The sequence below is a fragment of the Thalassophryne amazonica genome, chromosome 9 (assembly GCF_902500255.1).
Source record: "Thalassophryne amazonica chromosome 9, fThaAma1.1, whole genome shotgun sequence".
Classification (NCBI taxonomy): domain Eukaryota; kingdom Metazoa; phylum Chordata; class Actinopteri; order Batrachoidiformes; family Batrachoididae; genus Thalassophryne; species Thalassophryne amazonica.
Genome location: NC_047111.1, coordinates 40666918 through 40692632, shown reverse-complemented (window position 1 = coordinate 40692632; position 25715 = coordinate 40666918). Strand labels below are relative to the sequence as shown.

At 39.7% G+C, this 25715-nt stretch overlaps 1 protein-coding gene across 2 annotated transcripts in view; it reads right to left on the bottom strand.

Annotated features, from left to right (window-relative positions):
- LOC117517034 (core histone macro-H2A.1) overlaps positions 1-25715 on the bottom strand; it is a 100252-nt gene that overhangs the window by 2788 nt on the left and 71749 nt on the right. The window contains exons 7-9 of one of the 2 annotated variants that reach the window (XM_034177943.1): positions 19955-20044; positions 2592-2766; positions 290-459 (exon numbers count right to left, since the gene is read on the bottom strand). In XM_034177943.1, the coding sequence (XP_034033834.1) occupies positions 294-459; positions 2592-2766; positions 19955-20044 (431 nt within the window). In that variant the 3' untranslated portion in view covers positions 290-293. Of the gene's footprint in view, positions 1-37; positions 460-2591; positions 2767-19954; positions 20045-25715 lie in introns of those variants that run through there. The other variant, XM_034177944.1, reaches the window with a different exon arrangement.

The following is a 25715-nucleotide window of genomic DNA, read 5'->3' as shown; positions in this document are numbered from 1 at the left end:
ACTTCAGGGGAAGCCGTGTGGTTGAGGAAGAGTTTTCGGTCATAACATGAATATGTCAAAGTGAGTCTTCTCAGTCAAGTGTTTGCATTATAAAAAACTGCAGAATGAACAGTGCATTCCTACATTTAAACACCAGAAATAACGAGTAAGTAAGAAATTCAACACCATATAATGCAAAAACAAGTTCCCTGGCCATAAGATTCTTCTCTTCATATTTATCCAATCACTCACAGACACCTTGCTAATTCCTTGCAGGACAAACAGGTGAGGAAAGAGGAAGTTAGCATACTTCTTTAACTGGTTTCAAGTTTGGCCATCTCCTGCACATAGATCCCGATACTCTCACTGTCAAACAGCACAAAGTAGATCGTTTTGATGGTGGAAGACATTGTGGCCACAAAGTAGCTGGAGATGGCCTTCAGGATTAGCTGAGCTGCCGTCTGCTTGGGGAAACCATTTCTGAAACAAAACAGACACACATGGTGACCAGCTGATATGGACCACAGACATTATTCATTGTTTATTTACTTGACATTTGACATATGATTGAGGCCATCAAGCAGGTCCATAAGGAATTCGGTAGATGGGTCAAAACGCATAGAACACTGCCATCTACTGGATGGCAGTGTGAACAGCATCCGCCCAAATATCACACGGCCGTTGAGCTGAATCACACTTAAGTTAAACAGAATTTTCAGTTTTGCAAATGCCTTTTTTTATAAATGAAAAAATTACATATTTTACAAATACACATTTATTTGTAAAAACCAACACACACATTACAGTAACTTGTGTGTTGGTTTTTACATATAATAAATCAACTAATCAGTGATGAGCAGAGGCTCATTTTCCCATAATGCCTTTTGGCATCTGTGTGTGTTAATGTTCAAACCTTCAGAGTGAATTCATTATTTTAAAATTAAAAGATATGTGTTATAATTTCACTTTGTAAAAATGACAGAGTTGACATTAATGTAAACTATCCAGATTAATTTGGTTTATAAATCAAAACCATAACCTGTTTTGCTATTCATGACTTCTGCCTCACGTCTGGACCACTGTATGTTGAGTGTAAATGATTTTTTTTTTGTACCAGCCTGGCAGCCAGGCCCTTTCTGCTGGGGTGGGGTTGAGCTCAGTTCCTCACAGCTGCCTGACTGCTGCAAAATACGTAGCAGCCAGAAACCAACATGTATGATTTTAGGGTTTACAAATGTTTCTGGCCATTACTTACTATGCCAGCAAAAAACAAAAAAAAAAAAAAAAAACATTAACGGTCTAAGTTAGTGGAAGCTAATTGGTCCACTGATGGTTTTTGAAGTTAGCTGAAAAGCTAATCTGCTAACAAAAAGGTTAGGTTAATTAGCGGTTAGGGGATTAGCAGAACTGTACCCACTGTCATGGCCGGGGTGTGGTGTGGCACAGAAGGAGGTAGGACACACAATGCAGACTCGCAGGCAAAGGGGTAAAGGTAAAAAGGCTTTATCGAGATAACAGGCAATGCTACGATACACAGTGAGTCAGTCAGCGGGGCAGCAGCACAGGTTGACAACAGGCAGATTCGCAGGTCAACAAACAAGCAGAGGACAGGTGCACAGCGTGGCTAAAGCAACTTAAGAGACCAAGAGTGAAAGCAAACAATAAACAATAAAGCAAAACTATATATATGGCAAGCAAATGATACACAGAGTAAATAAAACAAAACCAATTAAAACCGAAACAAGACCAAGAAAACCTGACATGATATGAGTAAAACACAGAATGCTCAGAGCCCAGAAGTGGACAAGAGTCCAGAGCCAAAACAACTGGCCCGAAAGGGCTGGATCATGACACCCACCACTGCCTGTTTCAGTCAGATTCATGATCACAACCTGATGAAAACTTAATCACATAAAGTGTCCTGATTTTTGAAATTGACATCTGAAAATACTTTAATTCCTTGTCATGGCTGAAGAAACGTAGAATTGTAAAGTAAGTCCCTCTGTGGTTTTTCTGCTCCAGGTGCATTTCTCAGCCTTAACCAGAAAACACCAGCACTTTGTTCCACAAGACAATTAAGTTGTCACAGTGCCTCATTCAGTCACGCCAGCGTTTAGCACGGGTATTTTTCGATTCTTCATCATTCTGCAAGCGATGAAAATAAATCCCATGATCCACCAAGACAAAAATTAAATTAAATATTAAAAAAATTTGAATTGTTAAATTACTCTGTTTGGCTTCCATGTGTATGAGCGAGGCTGTGTGACAGTGTACGTGCGCTTGATGATGTGCATGTCAACATCTACATGCTCTGCCTACCAGATAAAAGTGTTCTGCTGGTGGTGGAAATGCAATCAAGACAGACTTAACAGTTCCGACCCATACCATACCGTGCCATACTAACCCAGACCACTCAGTGGAAACGGGCCTGTCCACATACGCTGACTAAATCGTCATGGTGTGACAGCTGCATAACTTATTGCCAAAATTTTCATAAATCTGCATACAGATATGGCTAAATCATCAAGGTGTGACAGACCCACTGCAGTCCAGGAAAATATGGCACTTGTAAATACAGTCTATATGTAAGGTATGCATGTGTCATTTCCTACCTCCCACTGCCAATGGAGGGAAAGGCAACAGACTTGAGTTTCTTCTCATCAGCCAAGGCCAGGCAGTTCTTTACCGTCTTATCCAGCATCTCCTCACATTTGTCAGAGCCCCAGCCTGGACTATTACAGTGGATGACATACTTAGCAGGCAACCCATAACCTCCAGTCAACACAGCTGAGGAATTGAAAGAAAGGATGGAAAAAAAAAAAAAAAAGGAGAGATTGGAAACAGAAAAAGTGAAGAGGATAGAGATAAAGCGGAGGAGGGGAGAAAGAAAGGAAATACAATTAATTTCGAACAGCAAGTTAAAAATGATGATAAAATTACAATTCATCTTAACAGAACAGCCTATAGAGAAGCTGTTGCTTCACTGACATATCTGAATGAGGACACCCAGTGAGGCATGTGATAAATCCTAATTTTAACTTCTGTCATGGCCACTTTTTCTTCTGATTATTATTATTATTTAGGCTGCTCTCATTTGAGGTCATCATCAGTCACCATTTCATTCTATCCTCTGCATTTTCTTCTGTCACGTCCTTCCTCACCATGTCCATAAACCTCCTCTTTGGCCTTTTTCGTCACTTCTTGTCTGATGGGTCCATCCTCATCGTCATTGTCCTGATATACCCTGGGTCCCTCCTCTGCACATGCCCAAACCCTCACAACTGTCGTGGGCTGCCTTTGTCTGTCTCTCTCCCCTCCCTTCTCTCTTCTCTTGTGTGTTGTTTGTCTGTTTTCCCTCCAGGTGGCGTGCTGCAGAGCCGAAGAGCACCTGTAACTCATCATCTCCTCGCACCTGAGGCTCATGAGCTCCTGATCAGGAGCGCGTTATTTAAACCCCCGGCTTTGAGCTCAGTCTTGGCCAGATACTACATTGAGATGCCGTTACTTCAACTCTGATGCTTCCCTGCACTTCTGAGAGATTCTCTGAGACGCCTCTGTGCTATGTCTGAGCTTCCCGCACCTTCTCTCAAAGCTAACTTGGCACCTCTATTTTCCGTAATAGAGCTCTTTGACCTTTGGTGTTTCCAGATGCCTTCCTGTGCGGCTTCCATGCTGCAACGTCTCCTGGCTTCCACGGCACTACCTGCACTATGTCACTTTGGACTCGCAGCTGTCCCGCTGCTCCTCAGCACTGAGCCTCAGAGCATGCTGCTCTGCTCCATTCAGCTAACTTCCTGCCGCCTCTGAGTTTGTGCGATTCCGCCTCTCATTCTGCTCCTGTCAGTGACTGTGCATTACCAAGAACTGTATGAACTATTATGTAGAACTACTAAGAACTTCCAAGTCATTCCTGAAGCCAAGTCAAGCTTAACTGAACTGCGTAATAAGATGTGCCACTGCTGACCTCTGTGAACAATTCCTTCTCAAGCCTGGCTCCATGTGCACTGCAGCTCCCGGCTTTCCACCGCTACAAGCAGGCCCTGTCTCGGCTCTGCAGGCACCAGCTCCAGCTTCAGCACTATTAAACCCTTTGTTAATCTGTTATTGTAAATAAATCTCCTTTCGTTCACTCCTGTCTCGTCCTTGCTCCCAGCATTTGAGTCCATCGCCTGAAGTTTTCAGTAAGGATCATGCATTCTCTTTTCCCCCTCACAGGCCATACAATTGTGCCAGGAACCTCCTTCCAGGCACTGAGATACCGTCCAGTAGGTTGTACAACCTCTCGCGTCCGGAACGAGAAGCTATGGAGCCCTGCATCCGGGACTCTCTGGCAGCTGGGTTGATCCAACACTTGTCGTCACCTGCAGGGGTCGGCTTCTTTTCTGTCGGGTAAACGGACGGCACCCTTTGCCCCTGCATTGATTTCCGGGGACTGAATGAGATCACGGTCCGCAATCATACGGGGGTGACCCAATTTACAAAATTGCATTTGCGGAATGCTTATCACTTGGTCCGCGTCAGGGAGAGGGACGAGTGGGAAAACGGCCTTCAACATGCCGTTGGGCCACTTCAAATATCTTGTGATGCCATTCGGCCTGACCAATGCCCCCGCTATGTTCCAGGCATTGGTGAATGGCATCCTTCTTGACTTTTTGAACCGGTTCATTTTTGTCTACTTAGATGACATCCTGATTTTTTCTCCTGATCCTGTTCCGCACACTCAGCACATCCGGTTAGTCCTCCAGCGACTCCTCAATTATTGTATGGCTATTATTATTGTATGGCTTTTGCCTTACAATATAAAGCACCTTGGGGCAACTGTTTGTTGTGATTTGGCGCTATATAAATAAAATTGATTTGACTTGATTTGATTTGTCAAGGCTGAGAAGTGCAAATTCAATTGTGACAAAGTGGCTTTCTTCTGGTTCATTGTCTCTCCAAACTGTATTGAACCAGATCCTTCCAGAGTGAAGGCAGTCACTGCCTGGTACGTTCCGTCATCCCGCAAACAACTACAGCAATTCCTCGGGTTTGCAAATTTCTACTGTCAATTCATCTGCTGGTACAGTCAGGTTGCCGCGTCACTCACTGCACTCACATTCTCTAAAGTCCCCTTTCAATGGTCACCACAAGCTGAAACCGGTCAAGGAAGTGCACCGCTTTCTGTCTTCTTAAGCAGCACTTCTCAGCAACACTGGCCCCAGAGTTTCTTCTTCCATTTCAAAACAGTGTTGCTGTACAAAGCCACCAAAAACTTCATCGTTGTGCACTCTTGCCATAAAGAACACAAGACCCATCAGTGTTCAGGCATTCTGACGGTCAACCATAGAGACCACTGGACATGCATCCCATGGAAACACAACTTCAATATTAACAGTTTGCACATGTTCCAGCTATTAAGATCTGCTTTCAGAAAAAAGTGATCAAATTACTAAAACAAAAAAGTTTGCAAGAACACAGAAGCCACATCCTAAGATCAATCAGTATTGGGACATGAGGCCATGTTTGCACATAATTTTTAAAAAAGCAGTATATTAAACCCCAAACGTGCCTTTTGGTGACCTGGGTGACTTAAAAGCACTTTGCTTTTTGTGAAATAGATATAACACATGTCCAAAAGTTTAATTAAGTTTTCTCAGTACTTAAACAAAAGGTGAGACAGAGAAATCACTTCTCCAGATTGATGGAAAAGGAGAGAAGACAGTGGGAAGAGGGAGAAAAGACAAAAAAAAATAAGAGGAAAATATTAGTGAAGGAACCAAGAAACAACAGAAAAAAAGTGGTGCGGTAGGACAGAGAATAGAAGGGGAGAGGGGAGGAAAAAAGAGGAGACAAGAAAAAGGAAGAAGGAAATAGACAAGTTGAATGAAAGGGATAGAAACGTCAGAGGAAAACACAGAACCATCTGTGGAGCTGAAACATTTAGTTTTGTCTTCTGTGAAAGCTCCAGCTGTAGAAAGAACAGCTCAGCCAAAGCCGCTGATGCTGTAAAGTGAGAACGCCTGCAGTCAGAGTTCATTAGCCTGCAGCTAGAGTGCGACTGGACCGGATAATGGAGACCAAGCCGAGGACAAGCTGATTTCCAGATGGCACCGAAAGATGGAGAGACTTCACACAATGGAGCCAGAGCCAGGCACACTGCATGAGTGAGTTTTTGTTGAAGCAAAGTGTGAATGATGATTTTAACCGTTTTCATGACAGCCTGTCAATGTGATTCCTATTTTGGAGGAGGTGTGAGGATGAAAGCATCATACTGACTTTTCTTTTCTTTTGTTTGGCAACCAGTAACCCAAGGTGATGAATGGATGTCTCTGGTACCAGGTCTCTTCAGAGGATCCTTGGTTACGACTGGAATGGCTGTGTCAAATGAGCAGTTATTTAGGGATACTAAGATGACACGTATCGCAACTGTGAGAGATCATCAGATATGACATTTTGGCCATGTGGTGCGTTTATCTGTGCATGATCCAGCATGTACAGTAGATGCCTCAGTGTTCAGGAACCCAACAGTTGGAGAAGGCCAAGGGGACACCACGCTTCACTTAGCTGCTGGTGGGGGAAAATGCAGATGTTGAACGATTCTGAATAAATTCAGAAATGTCAAAAATGGTTGTATAAATGTTAATTGCAGGTGCCGGCCACTGTTAACAAGCATTTTTCACATTACTTTTGGAAACCTATATATATATATATATATATATATATATATATATATATATATATTTGGTAATGTACTTTTAACGTAAGCAAGCGACTGCACCCGAGTTTTAGAATTTCGAATCAGTGAATGAGAGCCACATGGGTGCAAATATGGCTGAGCTGTTGAAGAATGTATTCGCCCTATTGACATATCTCATAATCCCTTGCGCGCCAGAGAGACGCTGCAGTCAAACAACATAGAGAATCCACACAATGACAATTGTAAATGAATATTACACTACAAAAATGTAATTTTTTATGCTTTTCGTCACGTTAATAAGAGACTGCATGCATGATACCCTGAAAACTTGCTAAAACAATTATCACAAATAATCCGTGTCTGCTACGTTTAATCTGAGTGGAATTTAATAAACACAAATCGAATTCCAGACATATATATTAGTCTGGAACAAAGAGGACAAACAGTGTTGTAAAGAACAATAATCAGTTGTAAAGAACAATAAACAAGACATTATAAGAGCAAACTTCACTTTCCCCCAGAACGACATGATCAGGAAGTGAGCGTAGCTCACAGCAGCTCCCATTGAAAATAACGGAGAGACAGCCTGTGATTCTCGCATGTTTACATAAAAGACACGCAATAACAACGTCTATAAACCCAGATAATATATTCATGAGAGTTTTAGGCACAATATAAAAATAGTTTTATGTTGTGATGTTAATGGTGTTGTCCATGTGCAGCAGTTAAAGCGCAGCTTGATCAGAGCGTCTCAATGCAGTTCTCAGTGTTACTGAGATCTCGCAGCGCAGCAACCTCTCCGAGGTTTTGCAGGATTTGAAACGTCAATAGGGCGAATTGAAAGTAAATTCATTAGGGTTCGCTGCACATGCACTACTCACATTTATTAAAGGAGCAAGTACAAATTTTAGGTTATGTTATATAATTGCAAGTGAATAAATATAAATGTGGATAAATTTTTGTTTTGATGCTTATGAGTATTCTTGATTTGTTTGGCAGTTTTCTCATGATTAAAAGCTACAAAATAACCCAAGTCAATCAAGTCTGAAAATTACATCATAACAAAATCGATCGGCATGCCAACAAAACTTTTATTAAAACAAATTTAAACATTATATACTACACTCTCCTGTCATTGCTTTGGCCTGTGCTCCTAATAATCCTGTCAATAGTACAGAAACATACCTGTTCCTTTAATAATTGCGAGTAGTGCACTTTGCTTTGAAAAGTCTTTACATGGTTAAAAGGACATGTTGCACATATTTAATGTCCCAGTTAGCAACACAACATCAAAGTACTCATGATTGTAAGTCTCTCTGTGCACGTGCGCTAATAACTAGTGGACTCTGATGTTTTTTATTCCTCTCCCTGAGTGAGTTAACAGGTGCATTTCTGGAAAACATCTCATTCTGCAATTCTCTGCATTTCTCGGCGTGTGATGTACTTATTAGCAAAACAGAAACATCTGATGGCTGACGGACAGAGCAAAACGAATGCGGTTATGTCTGATAACGAAGCTTCTGCGCTTTTATTTGAAAGTGATGGCTCAGATTTACAGAGGAGATGAAACTCTTAAACTTTTCAGAGTCTGTCAGATTTTGGAATCTAAAATGTCGTGATGCTGCTGTTTGTGTCACACGATGGTGATTTACTGCTGCTGTGATCATGGACATGCCTGGACACGCAGATGCATGTCTCATATTGGAAAAACTCAGAAGACGCTATTTTCAGGAGATAATGGACTCTCTATCTAACATGTCACAATCCTGACAGAATCTGAGTTGAAGGCAGAGCTGGGATCGGACATTATTCTCTGGCTGGCCATCTGTACCTGAGGACTTGTGGAACTCGAAAATGATCTCTGGCTGTCGTTTCGAGTGAGGACTAGTGGACCATTTTCTTGGCTGGCGATCGCGCACGAGTGAGTGCGATGCATGCGTGAGGGCTTCTTTTTGTTGCGGATTTATTTGGAAATCTGTACACTGGGGTGAGTGGAATGTTAAATTATTTTCATCTTTTGCTTTGTGTTCCTTTCAATGGAGCTTTCACACACACACACTTATCTTCAACCGCTTAGTCCAATCAAGGGTCGGGGGGAGAGGGGGGGCTACAACCTATCCCAGCAGTCATAGAGCACGAGGCGGGGTACACCCAGGACAGGACACCAATCTGTCGCAGGGCCACAAACAGACAAACAAACACATTCACACCCACTCACACACCTACGGACAATTTAAAGATTCCAATCTACCTAACCCGCACATCTTTGGATGTGGGAGGAAACTGGAGCACCCAGAGGAAACCAGGGAGCTTTCAATGAAACTAAAAAATATTTTACTTTGTGAGAGTCTGTGGATGTGGTGTGTGTGTTTGTGTGTAGTAGCCATTTTAACCCCCAATTTACACAGACATCTGGCTGAATTTGAACAATATATAAGCAGTATTAAGCTTGTAGACGCTTTCAAATGCAGTGTTGTATAGTAACAAAGTAAAAATACTTCACTACTGTACTTAAGTACTTAAGTATATTTTGGGAGACTTTGTACTTTACTTGAGTTTTTTAAATTCAGCTTACTTTCACTTTTACTTCACTACATTTCCGACCTTAATTGCATACTTCTACTCCGATACATTTTCTATTCGCAATGCTGTGACTCGTTACAAAAATAAAAAAAAACACAAACACACATGAAAAAAGTAGTGTTTTCACCCAGAGACACCACTGATTACTAGTGAGTGCAACGAAGTCAAGCCCATACATGTCAACCTATACGGATTTTCAGAGTTTCAGAGTCATATGGACGTACAAATAAAGTCTTAGATATTCAGGGTTTTGGTCTGCAGCGGGTCTGTAATCATCTGCAGCGCGACTCCACTTTGATGCGTGAGCCATTGAAGTAATGCTTCGAACCACTGGCTCGTGGTTCTTTGATTCGCTGCTTTTCAGAAGCGGTAAGTCTGCTTCTTAACTCCTCTCAAAGCCATTAAAATATCGTGAATCGCTTTTGTGTGGATTAAAGTCACTAACTGGGACTCTTGTCATGTTGTAGTCAAGAAACGAGAATTGTCCTCTGTTCCGTTGACACAAAATTGCCGCTTTAAATAAAATGACACCTCTCCAAATGCTGTAATACAGAAAATAAACTACAATCGACTAAAACGTTTTTTTTTCTTCCCAAAATGATACATCCTGTGTTCTTTATGAATTAATTACAGCACAGCCAGCTGTAAGAGCTCAGCTCAGATATATGGAAAGACATTCATGCCAAAATTTCTGAAAGGAAATGCTTTTGACAAAAACTACAGATTTAGTTTATTTATGTCCAGAGATCAAGGATCCACCATGTAGAGTTTATTATGGACAAAGTTTAAGGATCTGGTGACCAATTTCATATTTATTTACTTTAAGACTCAATAAAATGTTGTTCAATTCAATTTCAATTTAATCGACTTATAAAGCGCCAAATCACAACAAAAGCCATCTCAAGGCACGTCACATAGAACAGTTCAACATAAAAAATTAAAATAAATAAATAAAAATTAAAAAATTTAAATACATAATTTAAAAGAGAAGTAAAAGAATAAAACAGATAAAAAATAAAAACTATTCATAAGAAAGAGAATAAAAATAGGCTTTAAGGCTTGACTTGTCCACAGACTCCGGCTGCCTCATGGTCACAGGAAGACCGTTCCACAGAGCGGGTGCACAATAAGAAAAAGCTGTTTGACCCGCTGACATAGAAAAGCTGTAAAGCCTACTTTTAGTACACAAAAAATTCACAAGAGGTATCGATAATGATCGATAAGCGGAATCGATAATGGTATCGATAAAATCTTATCTATGCCCAGCCCTAATAAACACATGGGGTGAAGTCGAGGATCATTTGACATGCCCGTCTGCAACATAGGCACTGGCGAGGCGATTTTTCGATACACTTGATGAAGTTCTGAGGCATGTTTTATTTTGTTCATTATATTGTATTTATTTTTCATGATTTTATTTCCACTAATGACACACAGTTCTTGTTTCTGTAAAAAAATAACTAAATTTGACACATTCAGTTCTATAAAATTCAGCTTGACACATGAATACTAGATCTCTATTGTTTGAAATTCAACTGTGGAGGAAATACTAATGATCCTGACTTTAATGTCATTGTGGCAACTCATAATATGTGGACAAAAACCCAGTTACGTGATACCGATATGCAGTTGTGTGTCCTGTAATAAAACTAATTTTGGTGGGATTTGGAGGTTATAAGGATTTTGTGCTGATTTTATGGATTTTCTCACTTGGTTATACAGGTGGACCCTCAAAGGGGTTGACATGTATGCAGGCCGATTTGTCATGAGGCATGTCCGATAGGCTTTTTTGCAGTTGCGCACTTGGGGGGTGTTTGTCAGGAAAATGATAATTTCTCTACATTGATTACAGACCTGCAGCTGGTTTGTAATCAACTTTTCTGCATCGATGCTTGGCTTTGAACCTTGAACCAATCGAAGCAGTGATTTGCAGGTGAAAGCAGTGCTTCGATCTACGATTCGTGGATTGATTGCTTTATTTTGCTTTATCCTAATTTTTCCCCGCTAAAACCATGAAGAGCATATGTCTGTAAGTAATATTTAATATTTTTATGTTAAACTGACCTGTTATGGTCTTCTGAAACAGTTGATAGATATATTTTATAACCTAAAAACGGGACCGATGCTAACACGTTAGCATGTCTATGGCGATTTCAATGTTAAAGTTAGCATTAAGCTGTTCGCATCAGCACATTTGTGTTGGTTTCTGTATAATGAATGGCTCAGCTTTCGTTGTCGTAAAAGAGTCAAATTGTAATTTTTTTAATTTATTTTTATTCATATATTATAGCAACAACAATAATAGTCTACATAACAGACAATAACAGTCAATAATAATAGACTAATAATGTTACAATACAATTTTAGCGAAAGAGACCAAAAGAACCTAATGAAACAAAACACAACAGAAAAGATAAAACCATGTAACAATGAAAATAAATAAATACATATAGAAATAAATAACTGTTTCCTGTGAGTAGCCTACTCTCGTTTAGGTTTTGATGTGCACAATGTTCAGTATTTTGACTAATATCAATCAATCAATCAACTTTTTTCTTGTATAGCGCCAAATCACAACAAACAGTTGCCCCAAGGCGCTCCACATTGCAAGGCAAGGCCATACAATAATTATGAAACACAGTCTACGTCTAAAGCAACATAACCAAGGGATGGTCCAGGGTCACCCGATCCAGCCCTAACTATAAGCCTTAGCGAAAAGGAAAGTTTTAAGCCTAATCTTAAAAGTAGAGAGGGTATCTGTCTCCCTGATCTGAATTGGGAGCTGGTTCCACAGGAGAGGAGCCTGAAAGCTGAAGGCTCTGCCTCCCATTCTACTCTTACAAACCCTAGGAACTACAAGTAAGCCCGCAGTCTGAGAGCGAAGCGCTCTAATGGGGTAATATGGTACTACGAGGTCCCTAAGATAAGATGGGACCTGATTATTCAAAACCTTATAAGTAAGAAGAAGAATTTTAAATTCTATTCTAGCATTAACAGGAAGCCAATGAAGGGAGGCCAACACGGGTGAGATATGCTCTCTCCTGCTAGTCCCCGTCAGTACTCTAGCTGCAGCATTCTGAACCAACTGAAGGCTTTTTAGGGAACTTTTAGGACAACCTGATAATAATGAATTACAATAGTCCAGCCTAGAGGAAACAAATGCATGAATTAGTTTTTCAGCATCACTCTGAGACAAGACCTTTCTCATTTTAGAGATATTGCGTAAATGCAAAAAGGCAGTCCTACATATTTGTTTAATATGCGCTTTGAATGACATATCCTGATCAAAAATAACTCCAAGATTTCTCACAGTATTACTAGAGATCAGGGAAATGCCATCCAGAGTAACGATCTGGTTAGACACCATGCTTCTAAGATTTGTGGGGCCAAGTACAATAACTTCAGTTTTATCTGAGTTTAAAAGCAGGAAATTAGAGGTCATCCATGTCTTTATGTCTGTAAGACAATCCTGCAGTTTAGCTAATTGGTGCGTATCCTCTGGCTTCATGGATAGATAAAGCTGGGTATCATCTGCGTAACAATGAAAATTTAAGCAATACCGTCTAATAATACTGCCCAAGGGAAGCATGTATAAAGTGAATAAAATTGGTCCTAGCACAGAACCTTGTGGAACTCCATAATTAACTTTAGTCTGTGAAGAAGATTCCCCATTTACATGAACAAACTGTAATCTATTAGACAAATATGATTCAAACCACCGCAGCGCAATGCCTTTAATACCTATGACATGCTCTAATCTCTGTAATAAAATTTTATGGTCAACAGTATCAAAAGCAGCACTGAGGTCCAACAGAACAAGCACAGAGATAAGTCCACTGTCCGAAGCCATAAGAAGATCATTTGTAACCTTCACTAATGCTGTTTCTGTACTATGATGAATTCTAAAACCTGACTGAAACTCTTCAAATAGACCATTCCTCTGCAGATGATCAGTTAGCTGTTTTACAACTACCCTCTCAAGAATCTTTGAGAGAAAAGGAAGGTTGGAGATTGGCCTATAATTAGCTAAGATAGCTGGGTCAAGTGATGGCTTTTTAAGTAATGGTTTAATTACTGCCACCTTAAAGGCCTGTGGTACATAACCAACTAACAAAGATAGATTGATCATATTTAAGATTGAAGCATTAAATAATGGTAGGACTTCCTTGAGCAGCCTGGCAGGAATGGGGTCTAATAAGCATGTTGATGGTTTGGATGAAGTAACTAATGAAAATAACTCAGACAGAACAATCGGAGAGAAAGAGTCTAACCAAATACCGGCATCACTGAAAGCAGCCAAAGATAACGATACATCTTTGGGATGGTTATGAGTAATTTTTTCTCTAATAGTCAAAATTTTGTTAGCAAAGAAAGTCATGAAGTCATTACTAGTTAAAGTTAATGGAATACTCAGCTCAATAGAGCTCTGACTCTTTGTCAGCCTGGCTACAGTGCTGAAAAGAAACCTGGGGTTGTTCTTATTTTCTTCAATTAGTGATGAGTAGAAAGATGTCCTAGCTTCACGAAGGGCTTTCTTATAGAGCAACAAACTCTTTTTCCAGGCTAAGTGAAGATCTTCTAAATTAGTGAGACGCCATTTCCTCTCCAACTTACGGGTTATCTGCTTTAAGCTACGAGTTTGTGAGTTATACCACGGAGTCAGACACTTCTGATTTAAAGCTCTCTTTTTCAGAGGAGCTACAGCATCCAAAGTTGTCTTCAATGAGGATGTAAAACTATTGACAAGATACTCTAACTCCCTTACAGAGTTTAGGTAGCTACTCTGCTCTGTGTTGGTATATGACATTAGAGAACATAAAGAAGGAATCATATCCTTAAACCTAGTTACAGCGCTTTCTGAAAGACTTCTAGTGTAATGAAACTTATTCCCCACTGCAGGGTAGTCCATCAGGGTAAATGTAAATGTTATTAAAAAATGATCAGACAAAAGGGAGTTTTCAGGGAATACTGTTAAGTCTTCTATTTCCATACCATAAGTCAGAACAAGATCTAAAATATGATTAAAGTGGTGGGTGGACTCATTTACTTTTTGAGCAAAGCCGATAGAGTCTAATAATAGATTAAATGCAGTGTTGAGGCTGTCATTCTCAGCATCTGTGTGGATGTTAAAATCGCCCACTATAATTATCTTATCTGAGCTAAGCACTAAGTCAGACAAAAGGTCTGAAAATTCACAGAGAAACTCACAGTAACGACCAGGTGGACGATAGATAATAACAAATAAAACTGGTTTTTGGGACTTCCAATTTGGATGGACAAGACTAAGAGACAAGCTTTCAAATGAATTAAAGCTCTGTCTAGGTTTTTGATTAATTAATAAGCTGGAATGGAAGATTGCTGCTAATCCTCCGCCCCGGCCCGTGCTACGAGCATTCTGACAGTTAGTGTGACTCGGGGGTGTTGACTCATTTAAACTAACATATTCATCCTGCTGTAACCAAGTTTCTGTTAGGCAGAATAAATCAATACGTTGATCAATTATTATATCATTTACCAACAGGGACTTAGAAGAAAGAGACCTAATGTTTAATAGACCACATTTAACTGTTTTAGTCTGTGGTGCAATTGAAGGTGCTATATTATTTTTTCTTTTTGAATTTTTATGCTTAAATAGATTTTTGCTAGTTATTGGTGGTCTGGGAGCAGGCACCGTCTCTACGGGGATGGGGTAATAGGGGGATGGCAGGGGGAGAGAAGCTGCAGAGAGGTGTATAAGACCACAGCTCTGCCTCCTGGTCCCAACGCTAGACAGTCACAGTTTGGAGGATCCCAAAAAATTGGCCAGATTTCTAGAAATGAGAGCTGCTCCCTCTAAAGTGGGATGGATGCCGTCTCTCCTAACAAGACCAGGTTTTCCCCAGAAGCTTTGCCAATTATCAATGAAGCCCACCTCATTTTTTGGACACCACTCAGACAGCCAGCAATTCAAGGAGAACATGCGGCTAAACATGTCACTCCCGGTCTGATTGGGGAGGGGCCCAGAGAAAACAACAGAGTCCGACATTGTTTTTGCAAAGTTACACACCGATTCAATGTTAATTTTAGTGACCTCCGATTGGCGTAACCGAGTGTCATTACTGCCGACGTGAATTACAATCTTACCAAATTTACGCTTAGCCTTAGCCAGCAATTTCAAATGTCCTTCGATGTCGCCTGCTCTGGCCCCCGGAAGACAATTGACAATGGTTGCTGGTGTCGCTAACTTCACATTTCTCAAAACAGAGTCGCCAATAACCAGAGTTTGATCCTCGGCGAGTGTATCGTAGAGTGGGGAAAAACGGTTAGAGATGTGAACGGGTTGACGGTGTACACGGGGCTTCTGTTTAGGGCTACGCTTCCTCCTCACAGTCACCCAGTCAGCCTGCCTTCCCGACTGCACGGGGTCTGCCAGGGGGGAACTAACGGCGGCTAAGCTACCTTGGTCCGCACCGACTACAGGGGCCTGGCTAGCTGTAGAATTTTCCACGGTGCGGAGCCGAGCCTCCAATTCCTCCAGCCTGGCCTCCAAAGCTACGAATAAGCTGCACTTATTACATGTACCGTTACTGCTAAAAGAGGCCGAGGAATAACTAAACATTTCACACCCAGAGCAGAAAAGTACGGGAGAGACAGGAGAAGCCGCCATGCTAAAACGGCTAAGAGCTAGTAGCTACGCTAAGCTAGCGGATTCCCAAACAGGGAATCCGACACTAGACAGGCTGTGGAGCAGCACAGGTAACGCACGACAACAGCGCTAAATAAAAATCCACTGGACAGGCTGTGGAGCAACACAGGTAACGCACGACAACAGCGCCCAAAAAAATAAAATCAAAATCAAAATCCACTGGACAGGCTGTGGAGCAGCACAGGTAACGCACGACAACAGTGGTAAAAAATAAAATAAAAATCCACTGGACAGGCTGTGGAGCAGCACAGGTAACGCACGACAACAGTGCTAAAAAATAAAATAAAAATCCACTGGACAGGCTGTGGAGCAGCACAGGTAACGCACGACAACAGCGCTAAAAAAAAAATAAATAAATAAATAAAATAAAATAATAAAATAAAAATCCACTGGACAGGCTGCGGAGCAGCACAGGTAACACACGACAACAGTGGTAACAAATAAATAAAAATCCACTAGACAGGCTGTGGAGCAGCACAGGTAACACACGACAACAGTGCCAAAAAAAATAAAATAAAAATCAAAATCCACTGGACAGGCTGTGGAGCAGCACAGGCAACGCACGACAATAGTGCTAAAACAAAATAAAAATCCACTAGACAGGCTGTGGAGCAGCACAGGTAACGCACGACAACAGTGCTAAAATAAAATAAAAATCCACTAGACAGGCTGTGGAGCAGCACAGGTAACGCACAACAACAGTGCTAAAAAATAAAATAAAATAAAAATAAAAATACAACCCTGGCAAAAATTATGGAATCACCAGCCTCTGAGGATGTTCATTCAGTTGTTTAATTTTGTAGAAAAAAAGCAGATCACAGACATGACACAAAACTAAAGTCATTTCAAATGTCAGCTGTTGCACCAAGTGGACTGACATGAATCATGGCTCCAACACGAGAGATGTCAATTGAAACAAAGGAGAGGATTATCAAACTCTTATAAGAGAGTAAATCATCATGCAATGTTGCAAAAGATGTTGTTTATTCACAGTCAGCTGTGTCTAAACTCTGGACCAAATACAAACAACATGGGAAGGTTGTTAAAGGCAAACATACTGGTAGACCAAGGAAGACATCAAAGCGTCAAGACAGAAAACTTAAAACAATATCTCTCAAAAATCGAAAAATGCACAACAAAACAAATGAGGAACGAATGGGAGGAAACTGGAGTCAACGTCTGTGACTGAACTGTAAGAAACCGCCTAAAGGAAATGGGATTTACATACAGAAAAGCTAAATGAAAGCCATCATTAACACCTAAACAGAAAAAAAACAAGGTTACAATGGGCTAAGGAAAAGCATTCGTGGACTGTGGATGACTGGATGAAAGCCATATTCAGTGATGAATCTCGAATCTGCATTGGGCAAGGTGATGATGCTGAAACTTTTGTTTGGTGCCGTTCCAATGAGATTTATAATGATGACTGCCTGAAGAGAACATGTAAATTTCCACAGTCATTGATGATATGGGGCTGCATGTAAGGTAAAGGCACTGGGGAGATGGCTGTCATTACATCATCAATAAATGCACAAGTTTACGTTGATATTTTGGACAATTGAAAGGATGTTTGGGGATGTTTCAAGATGATAATGCATCTTGCCATAGAGCAAAAACTGCGAAAACATTCCTTGTAAAAAGACACATAGGGTCAATGTCATGGCATAGGGTCAATGTCAACGAGTAGATCTGATTTGATGCAGGTGTTAGTTTGGGGGATGAAAATTTACAAGGTGATTCCATAATTTTTTCCTCAGAATTGAGTGATTCCATATTTTTTTTCCTCTGCTTGGTCTAAAAAAGTAACCGTTACTGACTGCCACAATCTTTTTTTCTTGATTTCTTATAGTGTTTCTTAAAGCCAGAAAGTTGTCATTTGAAATGACTTTAGTTTTGTGTCATGTCTGTGATCTGCTTTTTTTCTACAAAATTAAACAACTGAATGAACATCATCCGAGGCCGGTGATTCCATAATTTTTGCCAGGGGTTGTACTACCAGTCATTTACAAGCCTAGATAAACTTTTATATATATATATATATATATATATATATATATATATATATATATATATATATATATATATATAAAAATCAGTCCGTTTTTGATTATTAAAATTTACTTGTACTTTTACTTTCAATACTTGAGTACATTTAGTTGTACATTACTTGCCATACTTAAAGTACAATAAATACTAGATACTTTAAGACTTTACTTGAGTAGCATTTCAATCAGTGACTTGAACTTCTACCAAAGTCATTTTTTTAGTGAGTATCTGTACTTTTACTTAAGTGTGATTTTCCGGTACTTTATATAACACTGTTCAAATGTCATAAAACTGTCAGTACCTATAAGGAACTTTTTAAAAGAGAATTACTGTTGAATAATCCCTTAAAAAATAAACAGCTGACATTCGGGTTAAAACGGCTATTAAGCTATTACGTTGTAACCCACATTTCAGCTGTTTATTGCCGCTTAATGGACGTGGAATGTCTCTGTGCCATTTTCACAGGCAACATGATGACACAGATATATATATATATATATATATATATATATATATATATATATTAGATTTTTCACAGTTATATACAACACTTATTAGCGTTTTTTTTTTTTTTTTAACAGGCTGCGTTTATGACACGGCTGCAGGTGCACAAAACCGTCTCAAGGCTGCTGCTTTTACCTTGACTACATCAAAATTAACAGTTATCACTTAAAAACAAGTTATCATAACATAACATCACACTTGTGTAAACTTTGGAATGAATCTCCTTTCTTAACGTTAGCAGCTACATTCCACTGAAGCACACACTGGGATGGTTCTAATCGCTACATCACTTGTCGGAAACACCCGAGTACTCACGAGTACTTTGTTTACGGAAGTCTCCGTAGCTGTTTGTTTCAAATGACGTATACTTTGAAACCGGTCACAGAAGTGCACAAAGTAATTCTGGTGGATCATTGGATGGTCACTAACAGCCTAAATCTAAATTGTTATGATTTCAGTGAAACATGTCCTGGAGAAACTGAAATCCTGTATTTAAAAAAAAAAAAAAAAAAAAAAAAAAGATGCATCAACAATAATTTTATAATCAAATCACGCCCTCTGAACTGTAATCAAACTGAATCGTGAAGTGCCTAGAGATTCCCACCCCTACTAGCTGCAGGAAATAGATGGTTGTTTTCTTCTTCTTAGATGGCTGTTTTCTTCTGGATTTGACTTCTCTGCAGTCAAATCCAGATGACCATTGGTGAAGCAAAGGGCTAGCTGCCAGCATAGGATCCTGTCTGTTACTATGTCACTTGGTGCTGATAATTCAAGTCTGTGAATTGTTTGTTTTGGCTGATTGATTTCTGCTCTCTCTCTTTTTCTAGGTGCTGTTGATCTTCAATAATGGCTGAACTACTTGGTGGTCCCATGTCTGACCATGTGGAATATGGACCAAAGTCCCTGGATGTGATGAACTCTGTCTAGGGGGCTTCCCAAGTGGAAAGACATCTATTTTTGTTTGCATGTTTAATTGTCATTATTGTTAAATGGTAAATAGACTGCATTTATATAGCGCTTTTCCATCTGCATCAGACGCTCAAAGCGCTTTATAATTATGCCTCGCATTGACCCATTCACACAGGCACACTCACACACTGATGCCAAGGTGCTGCCATGCAAGGTGCTCACTACACACTGGGAGCAACTTGGGAATTAAGGACCTTTCCCAAGGGCCCTTAGTGATTTTCTGGTCTGGCTGGGTCTTGAACCGAGGATCCTCTGGTCTGAAGCCCAAAGCTTAACCACTAGACCATCACCTCCCCACTGTTAGTATGGCCAAAGTTGGTCCCTGCTCTGAGTCTGGTCGGTTGTGAAGTGCCTTGGGACAACTTATGCTGCAATTTGGTGTTATATAAACTGAACTGAAACTAAATTTAACTGAAAATTTCAAGGATGGATTGGGTGGTTGACATCAGGGTACAGGCTTTAAATAACATCCTTTTATCACAAGGTACTAGTTCCAAAATTATACTTACCACCTGCCACCTCCAGGGGGCCGCTTTTCTTCTTCAGGTCTTGCAGGGCATCAGTGAACTCTTTCCCTCCCTTCTTTTCCAATGCCGTGCCTGCAGGCACAAGAGTAGGCTGAGGTGATTCCACCCCATGGAACACAGACAGGCAAATAAAAGAGCGGCGATGAGCAGGCAGACAGACAGGCAAGCTGGCAGATGTGAAGACAGACACAGGCAGGCAGGCAGACAATAATTCTATCCCTCTTTTTGCTTGGCTTCTCTGAACCTCTGAGTTTGATTCCCTGCAGCATAGTCAAGTCTTCATTACAACTCTGGAGCAAAGTCTTAAAATTAATTGCACAGATTCAAAGCTGCCATTGTACAAGTGGCTCATTGAGTCTTCTGAGTACATATTAAAGCGAGGGACTCTTAATAACAAACACAATATTAGCCATTGCATATGTATAATTTTGATGCTGTATTAATGTCAGGAACATTTAAATAAATTAAACCACCTGCACCAAAGTAATGCAATTAATACATTTTTCATTAAAGATGTATATTGTGTATGTTGTGAGATGGGACTGTATCATAGGAATCTGAGCATGCTTGAAACTTCTGCGATATGATCTGTGCTGTATATCACTGAGGTATAATAGAAGGTGTTACGTACAGGTCCGAGAGACAGAGCAGGTGGCTCTGTGAGATAGGAACTGGAATACAAACATATAGAGTCTACAGACGGGCTTTGATTCCAGATGTATGCTCCAGGCTGCCTTTCTGTGTCCACAGACCAAGCATCTCTGGATTGTTACAGTCCACCCAGCTGTACATGGGTAATGTCCTTGGCTGGGGAAGTAACTTAGGATGGACAGACATCCCCTCCAGAGAAAATCAGAGAAAATCATCCTTTTCATGCTGTGGTATCTGTGAATAAGCAGTGGCCCACCAGGCCTTAGGTGCTGTGTAGAACTTACTTCTTCTGTTGTTACAATGTGCAGACTAGCTTTTACATAAAACAATCTCCTATTTCAGACATTAAGTTAATGTTACATCCATTGCATTTTAGCAAACTGGTGAATAAATATAATGCATCCTGCTGATGGAATGCACACAGAACTCTGCGCAAAGCTGCCTGTGTGCTTTTCTTACTTTCTGTTTTAAATACCTGTGCGTGAACATGTTCAGTTATGTTGCAGAGTTTGTGCTTATCAGAGGCACATATCTGCAAGTCAGATTTATTTCAATTTCATTTTGTGCTTACGTCCATTAACACACGCAAAATCCTAGTTACATATTGCTGTCTACATCACCTTACCACCTGCTATCAACTGAACATTTACTCTTCAACCACAAATCTGTCTCCACCACAATGCGCAAAAGTTTGGATTGCCAACACAATTTAGCACTTGTTGTCTGGGGTCTTAGTAAATCAGGTCCTGTGTGTCTAATCAACATAATGGCCTATTAAACGTCAAAGCCTCCAATCAATAAATTCTTTGGGTATGAGGAAATGGGATACATGTTTATGTGTGCTTGTTCTATTTATTTTAGCAACCAAAGAAGTGACACCCACATTAATTATATATTGCATTCAGAATGAATTCAGAAATAAAGAGGGAAAAAAATCCACAGGAGATGGTACCAATAAATCTCCACTCAGATATGAATGTTCTAAATACAGCAATGATTTTAAAAGTAAACTCAGGTAAATGTGTGCCTCACACATTTACACATTCACCAGCTCCTAAAATGACTGATTAGTGCCATTTCCAGTGAACAGCTTCAAATATTAACATTAGATAATCTCCTCAACCTTTAAAACTTTGAATTTGAGTATTCAAGCCATAAATGTCTTCATCAGAAATGTGGTGACTTCTCTTCCCAGAAAAACTGGGGTACACACAGAAATATGCACTAGTTTATACATGATTAAGTCAACTTCTCTATGTACATACATTACACTTTTTTTAACACTGCATCCACAGTGCATAACTGACAGCACGTAACATATTTTTCTGGTTCATAAAGACAGAAGTTAAAATATTCAAGGACTGTGCTGGTATTATTATTAGTAGTAGAGTAGTAATTTTTATTTATGTACATATTTTTGTTATCCACAAGGAAATAGCTTTTGTGGTGGAACATTTGTACAAATTCAGGAGGTAAAACAGCAATAACAAATGGGCCACTCAAAGTAAAAGGATTGAAACCATATTTTTGTTATCGCCAGGTACGGACTCTTTTCAGGTCAAGCCTTCATGATCTGAAGTTGAGCTTGCAGAGAAATGTGTATGTGGCAAGTGACTTTAAAAAGTACACATCTTCTTTGGCTTTTACCTGTTTTTATGATATTCAAAAATATCAAATTTCTGTGAACAAAAATGAGCAATACTATCTATGTTGAGGTGTCATCTCACCAAGATGCACCTTTATAACAGGTCCTCCGCAAACAAGCACACTTGCAGTTCTGTGTGACCTTGCCAAAATGCGCATTCATATGTCATCATCATGTGGTTGGCTTTAGTCTGGCTGAAAACCAACTGTCTGTAAGACTGATGATTTAGTAGTAATTGGTTATTTTAAATGGGGTGAGAACTTATGTAATCCATTATATTGTGTTGTTTTTTTAGATCGTCTTTAAGAGATTTTTTTCAGCATGGGATAAACAAGCATATCTTATTTTATATATAAAAAAATAGTTTTTACTTTCATTTGATGCCATGAAGAAAACCACACAAAAGCCAAAAGTGTGTACTTCTTATATACTGTAGTTATTCTCACAGTTGTCATTTCCTTAAAATGTTTCAGAAAGGTTAGATTATTAACAGTGGTGGGCACAGCTAACCAAAGAGTTAGCTTTGATAACAGATAATCGGCTAACTAAAAAGTTATCTTTTATAAAGCTAAACTGATAAACCACCCAAAAATTTATCGGAAGCTACAGCTAACCGATAACTTCCAGTATTGTCTCCACTACACTTGCAACTACAAACAAGCTGATTTAGAGTTTTAACACCACAATCGCTTCTGGAAGCATCAAAGGTGACCACAGACCCAAACAATGAGTCAGCACTTCTGTCTTTGTGCGTCCTGCTCACTGCTGGAAACTATGTAGTAAACAGGAGGTTCCAACGGTGAAGCAGCTGAGAGAAACTGCAAAGCTCAACTCTCTACTCAATAGCAGTGTCGCCGTGAGACGGAGGTCTTGGAAAACAAAGCAGTCCTGGCTTATGGTTTTGAGTTATAAATAAAATTAATACCGATAGAATAACTCCATTAATGTCAATTCTGTCATTTTACAAAGGTAAAATATAACATATATCTTTTAATTTTAAATAATGCACTAATTCTGAAGTTTTGTAACAAACACAGACAGATGCCAAAGGGATTATGGGTAAAATGTGCCTCCGCTAACACTGATTGGTTGACTCATTCATTCTATGTAAAAACCAACACGTTAATGTGGGGTGTGTGTGTTGGTGTTTACATATAAAGGTGCTTTTGTAAAATATGCTTTTTTATTTGTTTAAAAAAAGCCATTTGCAAAAAGCAAAAAAGTCAAGTTGTTATTCTGACAACCGTCTGACATAACCGGGGTAAAAATAAATTGAACACTCCCTTCTACTGGCGTCCAGACGCTTATACTGCCATGAGCACTACTGGCCAGTAGATGGCAGTAGAGACCGTGAACACTTGCCAAAACAAAATTCCAGATAATCCGTGTCTGCTACATTTAAGATGGAATTTAATAAACGTGAAAAAAGCGTGGAATTTAATGAACGCAAACTGAATTTCAGACAACTTATACATACATGCATACATACACACACACACACACACACATACATATACATATACATATATATATATATATATATATATATATATATATATATATATATATATATATATATATATATATACATATATATATACATATATATATATATATATATTACTCTGGAACAAAGATGACAGACAGTGTTTGACATAAACAGAACTCTAAATAGCAAACAGGAATTGATTGCAATGATTCCAATTGAAATAATGGAGAAGCAACCTGGGCTTCTTCTGGCATTTTTACATAAAACAAACACAATAACAACGTCTATAAACCCAGAGAATATATTCACCAGAGTTTTAGGCACAATATACAAAAGAGTTTAATATTGTTGTCCGTGTGGAGCCTGATCAGAGCGTCTCAAATGCATTTCTTCTGTCGTGAATGTACTGACATTAACAATAATGCACCTGGAGACAGCATGTCCACACTAAAACCTTCAAAATTAGTGCAATACTTTAAAACTAGAACATATATATGATATTTTCACTTTATAAAACTTTAGACGTGACGTTAATTTAAATAACTTGTCCGAAATTAGTTTGGTTAAAATTTTTAACCATAGGTTAAAACTGTATGCCTCTAGACGACTTGGGTGATATTGCTCGCGTACCAATATGGGGTCAAAAGAAATGAGCTTTTTCTTTTCTTTTCTCTTCTCTTCCTTTCCGTGATTAGTTCTCCTTTGCCTGCAGAGGATAGAGCAGTTTCTTCTGGAACCAGCTCTCCTCTGTTTAGAGAGGATAGAGCAGTTTCTTCTGGAAACAGCTCTTCTCTGTTTGCAGAGCATAGAACTGCACATCTACTACAAAACATTGGTACAACAGGTAGATACTCAACTGATTTTAAAACTTAATAAATGTTTGTGACTATAAAGCTTTGTTTTCACCATGCCTCCAAAAATATGTTAGTGGTCTAAAAATTATCGCATTAAAACTTATCGTAAGATAATTGGTCCCATAATGGTTTTCAAAGTTATCTGAAAAGCTAATTCGATAATGAAAACTTTAGCTTCAACAATTAGCGGTTAGTGGATTAGTGGAACTCTGCCCACCACTGATTATTACATTTTAAAAATGTTTTTTTTTTTTAAACTGTGGTACAAGAAACAATACAAAGTAACAAATGTACTCCAGCTGAAGGTAATTTCAAGAGCTTTTTCTAGTTATGGATACTTCTCTAGTCTGGAATACAAGATAAATTTACTATGTCAATTAGAATAGGGGTTAGCAACCTTTTCTACTTTAAGGCCTACCTAGTCATAAGTAACAAGTGGAACCCATTAAAAAAGATCTCCAATTATTTTGGAAAATCTATTTTACTGTAATAATCTTAGTAAAATTACATTAATGAAATACATCACTCCCTGTAATAAATGGAATCCCAGGAATTAAATAAAGACATTAAAACACACTGTATGGTGATCAGTGGCGGCGTGAGCAGAGCGATCAGCGGCGGCGTGAGCAGAGCCACTGGCTAGGCTGCGGCTGTGTCGGTGCACCATTCAGGCTTGTGGCTCGTCGGGGTGGCCGGCAGCGCTGTTTGCTTTCGGCATCTGTGGCACTTTGGAGGCAGCCAGCCAGTTTTTGCAACTTGTCTGGGGCAGGTGATTGGACCTGTCTCTCCAAGAGTCGCGAATCAGCTTTGTGGCTCAGTTGACGTCCGCTGGTCTGAATGCAGCTCGTTTTGGGAGGCCGCTAGCCGGGATTGTGAATTACTGGAAGCTTATAGTCTAACTGTGACTTGGCGACGGTTTCCAGCTGGACCCGTGACTTCGCCGGAGCCTATCAGCCAGGTCTGCTGCAGCGGCAGAGGCTGACATTTACATCGGCAGTTGTCGTCTCTACAGGAATGTCGGGACGTTTCAGGACAAGCTAAGCTAAGTGATGCTAAGCTAACTGAGCTAGCTGTGCTCAACTTGGCTGATTATTTGTTGTGAAT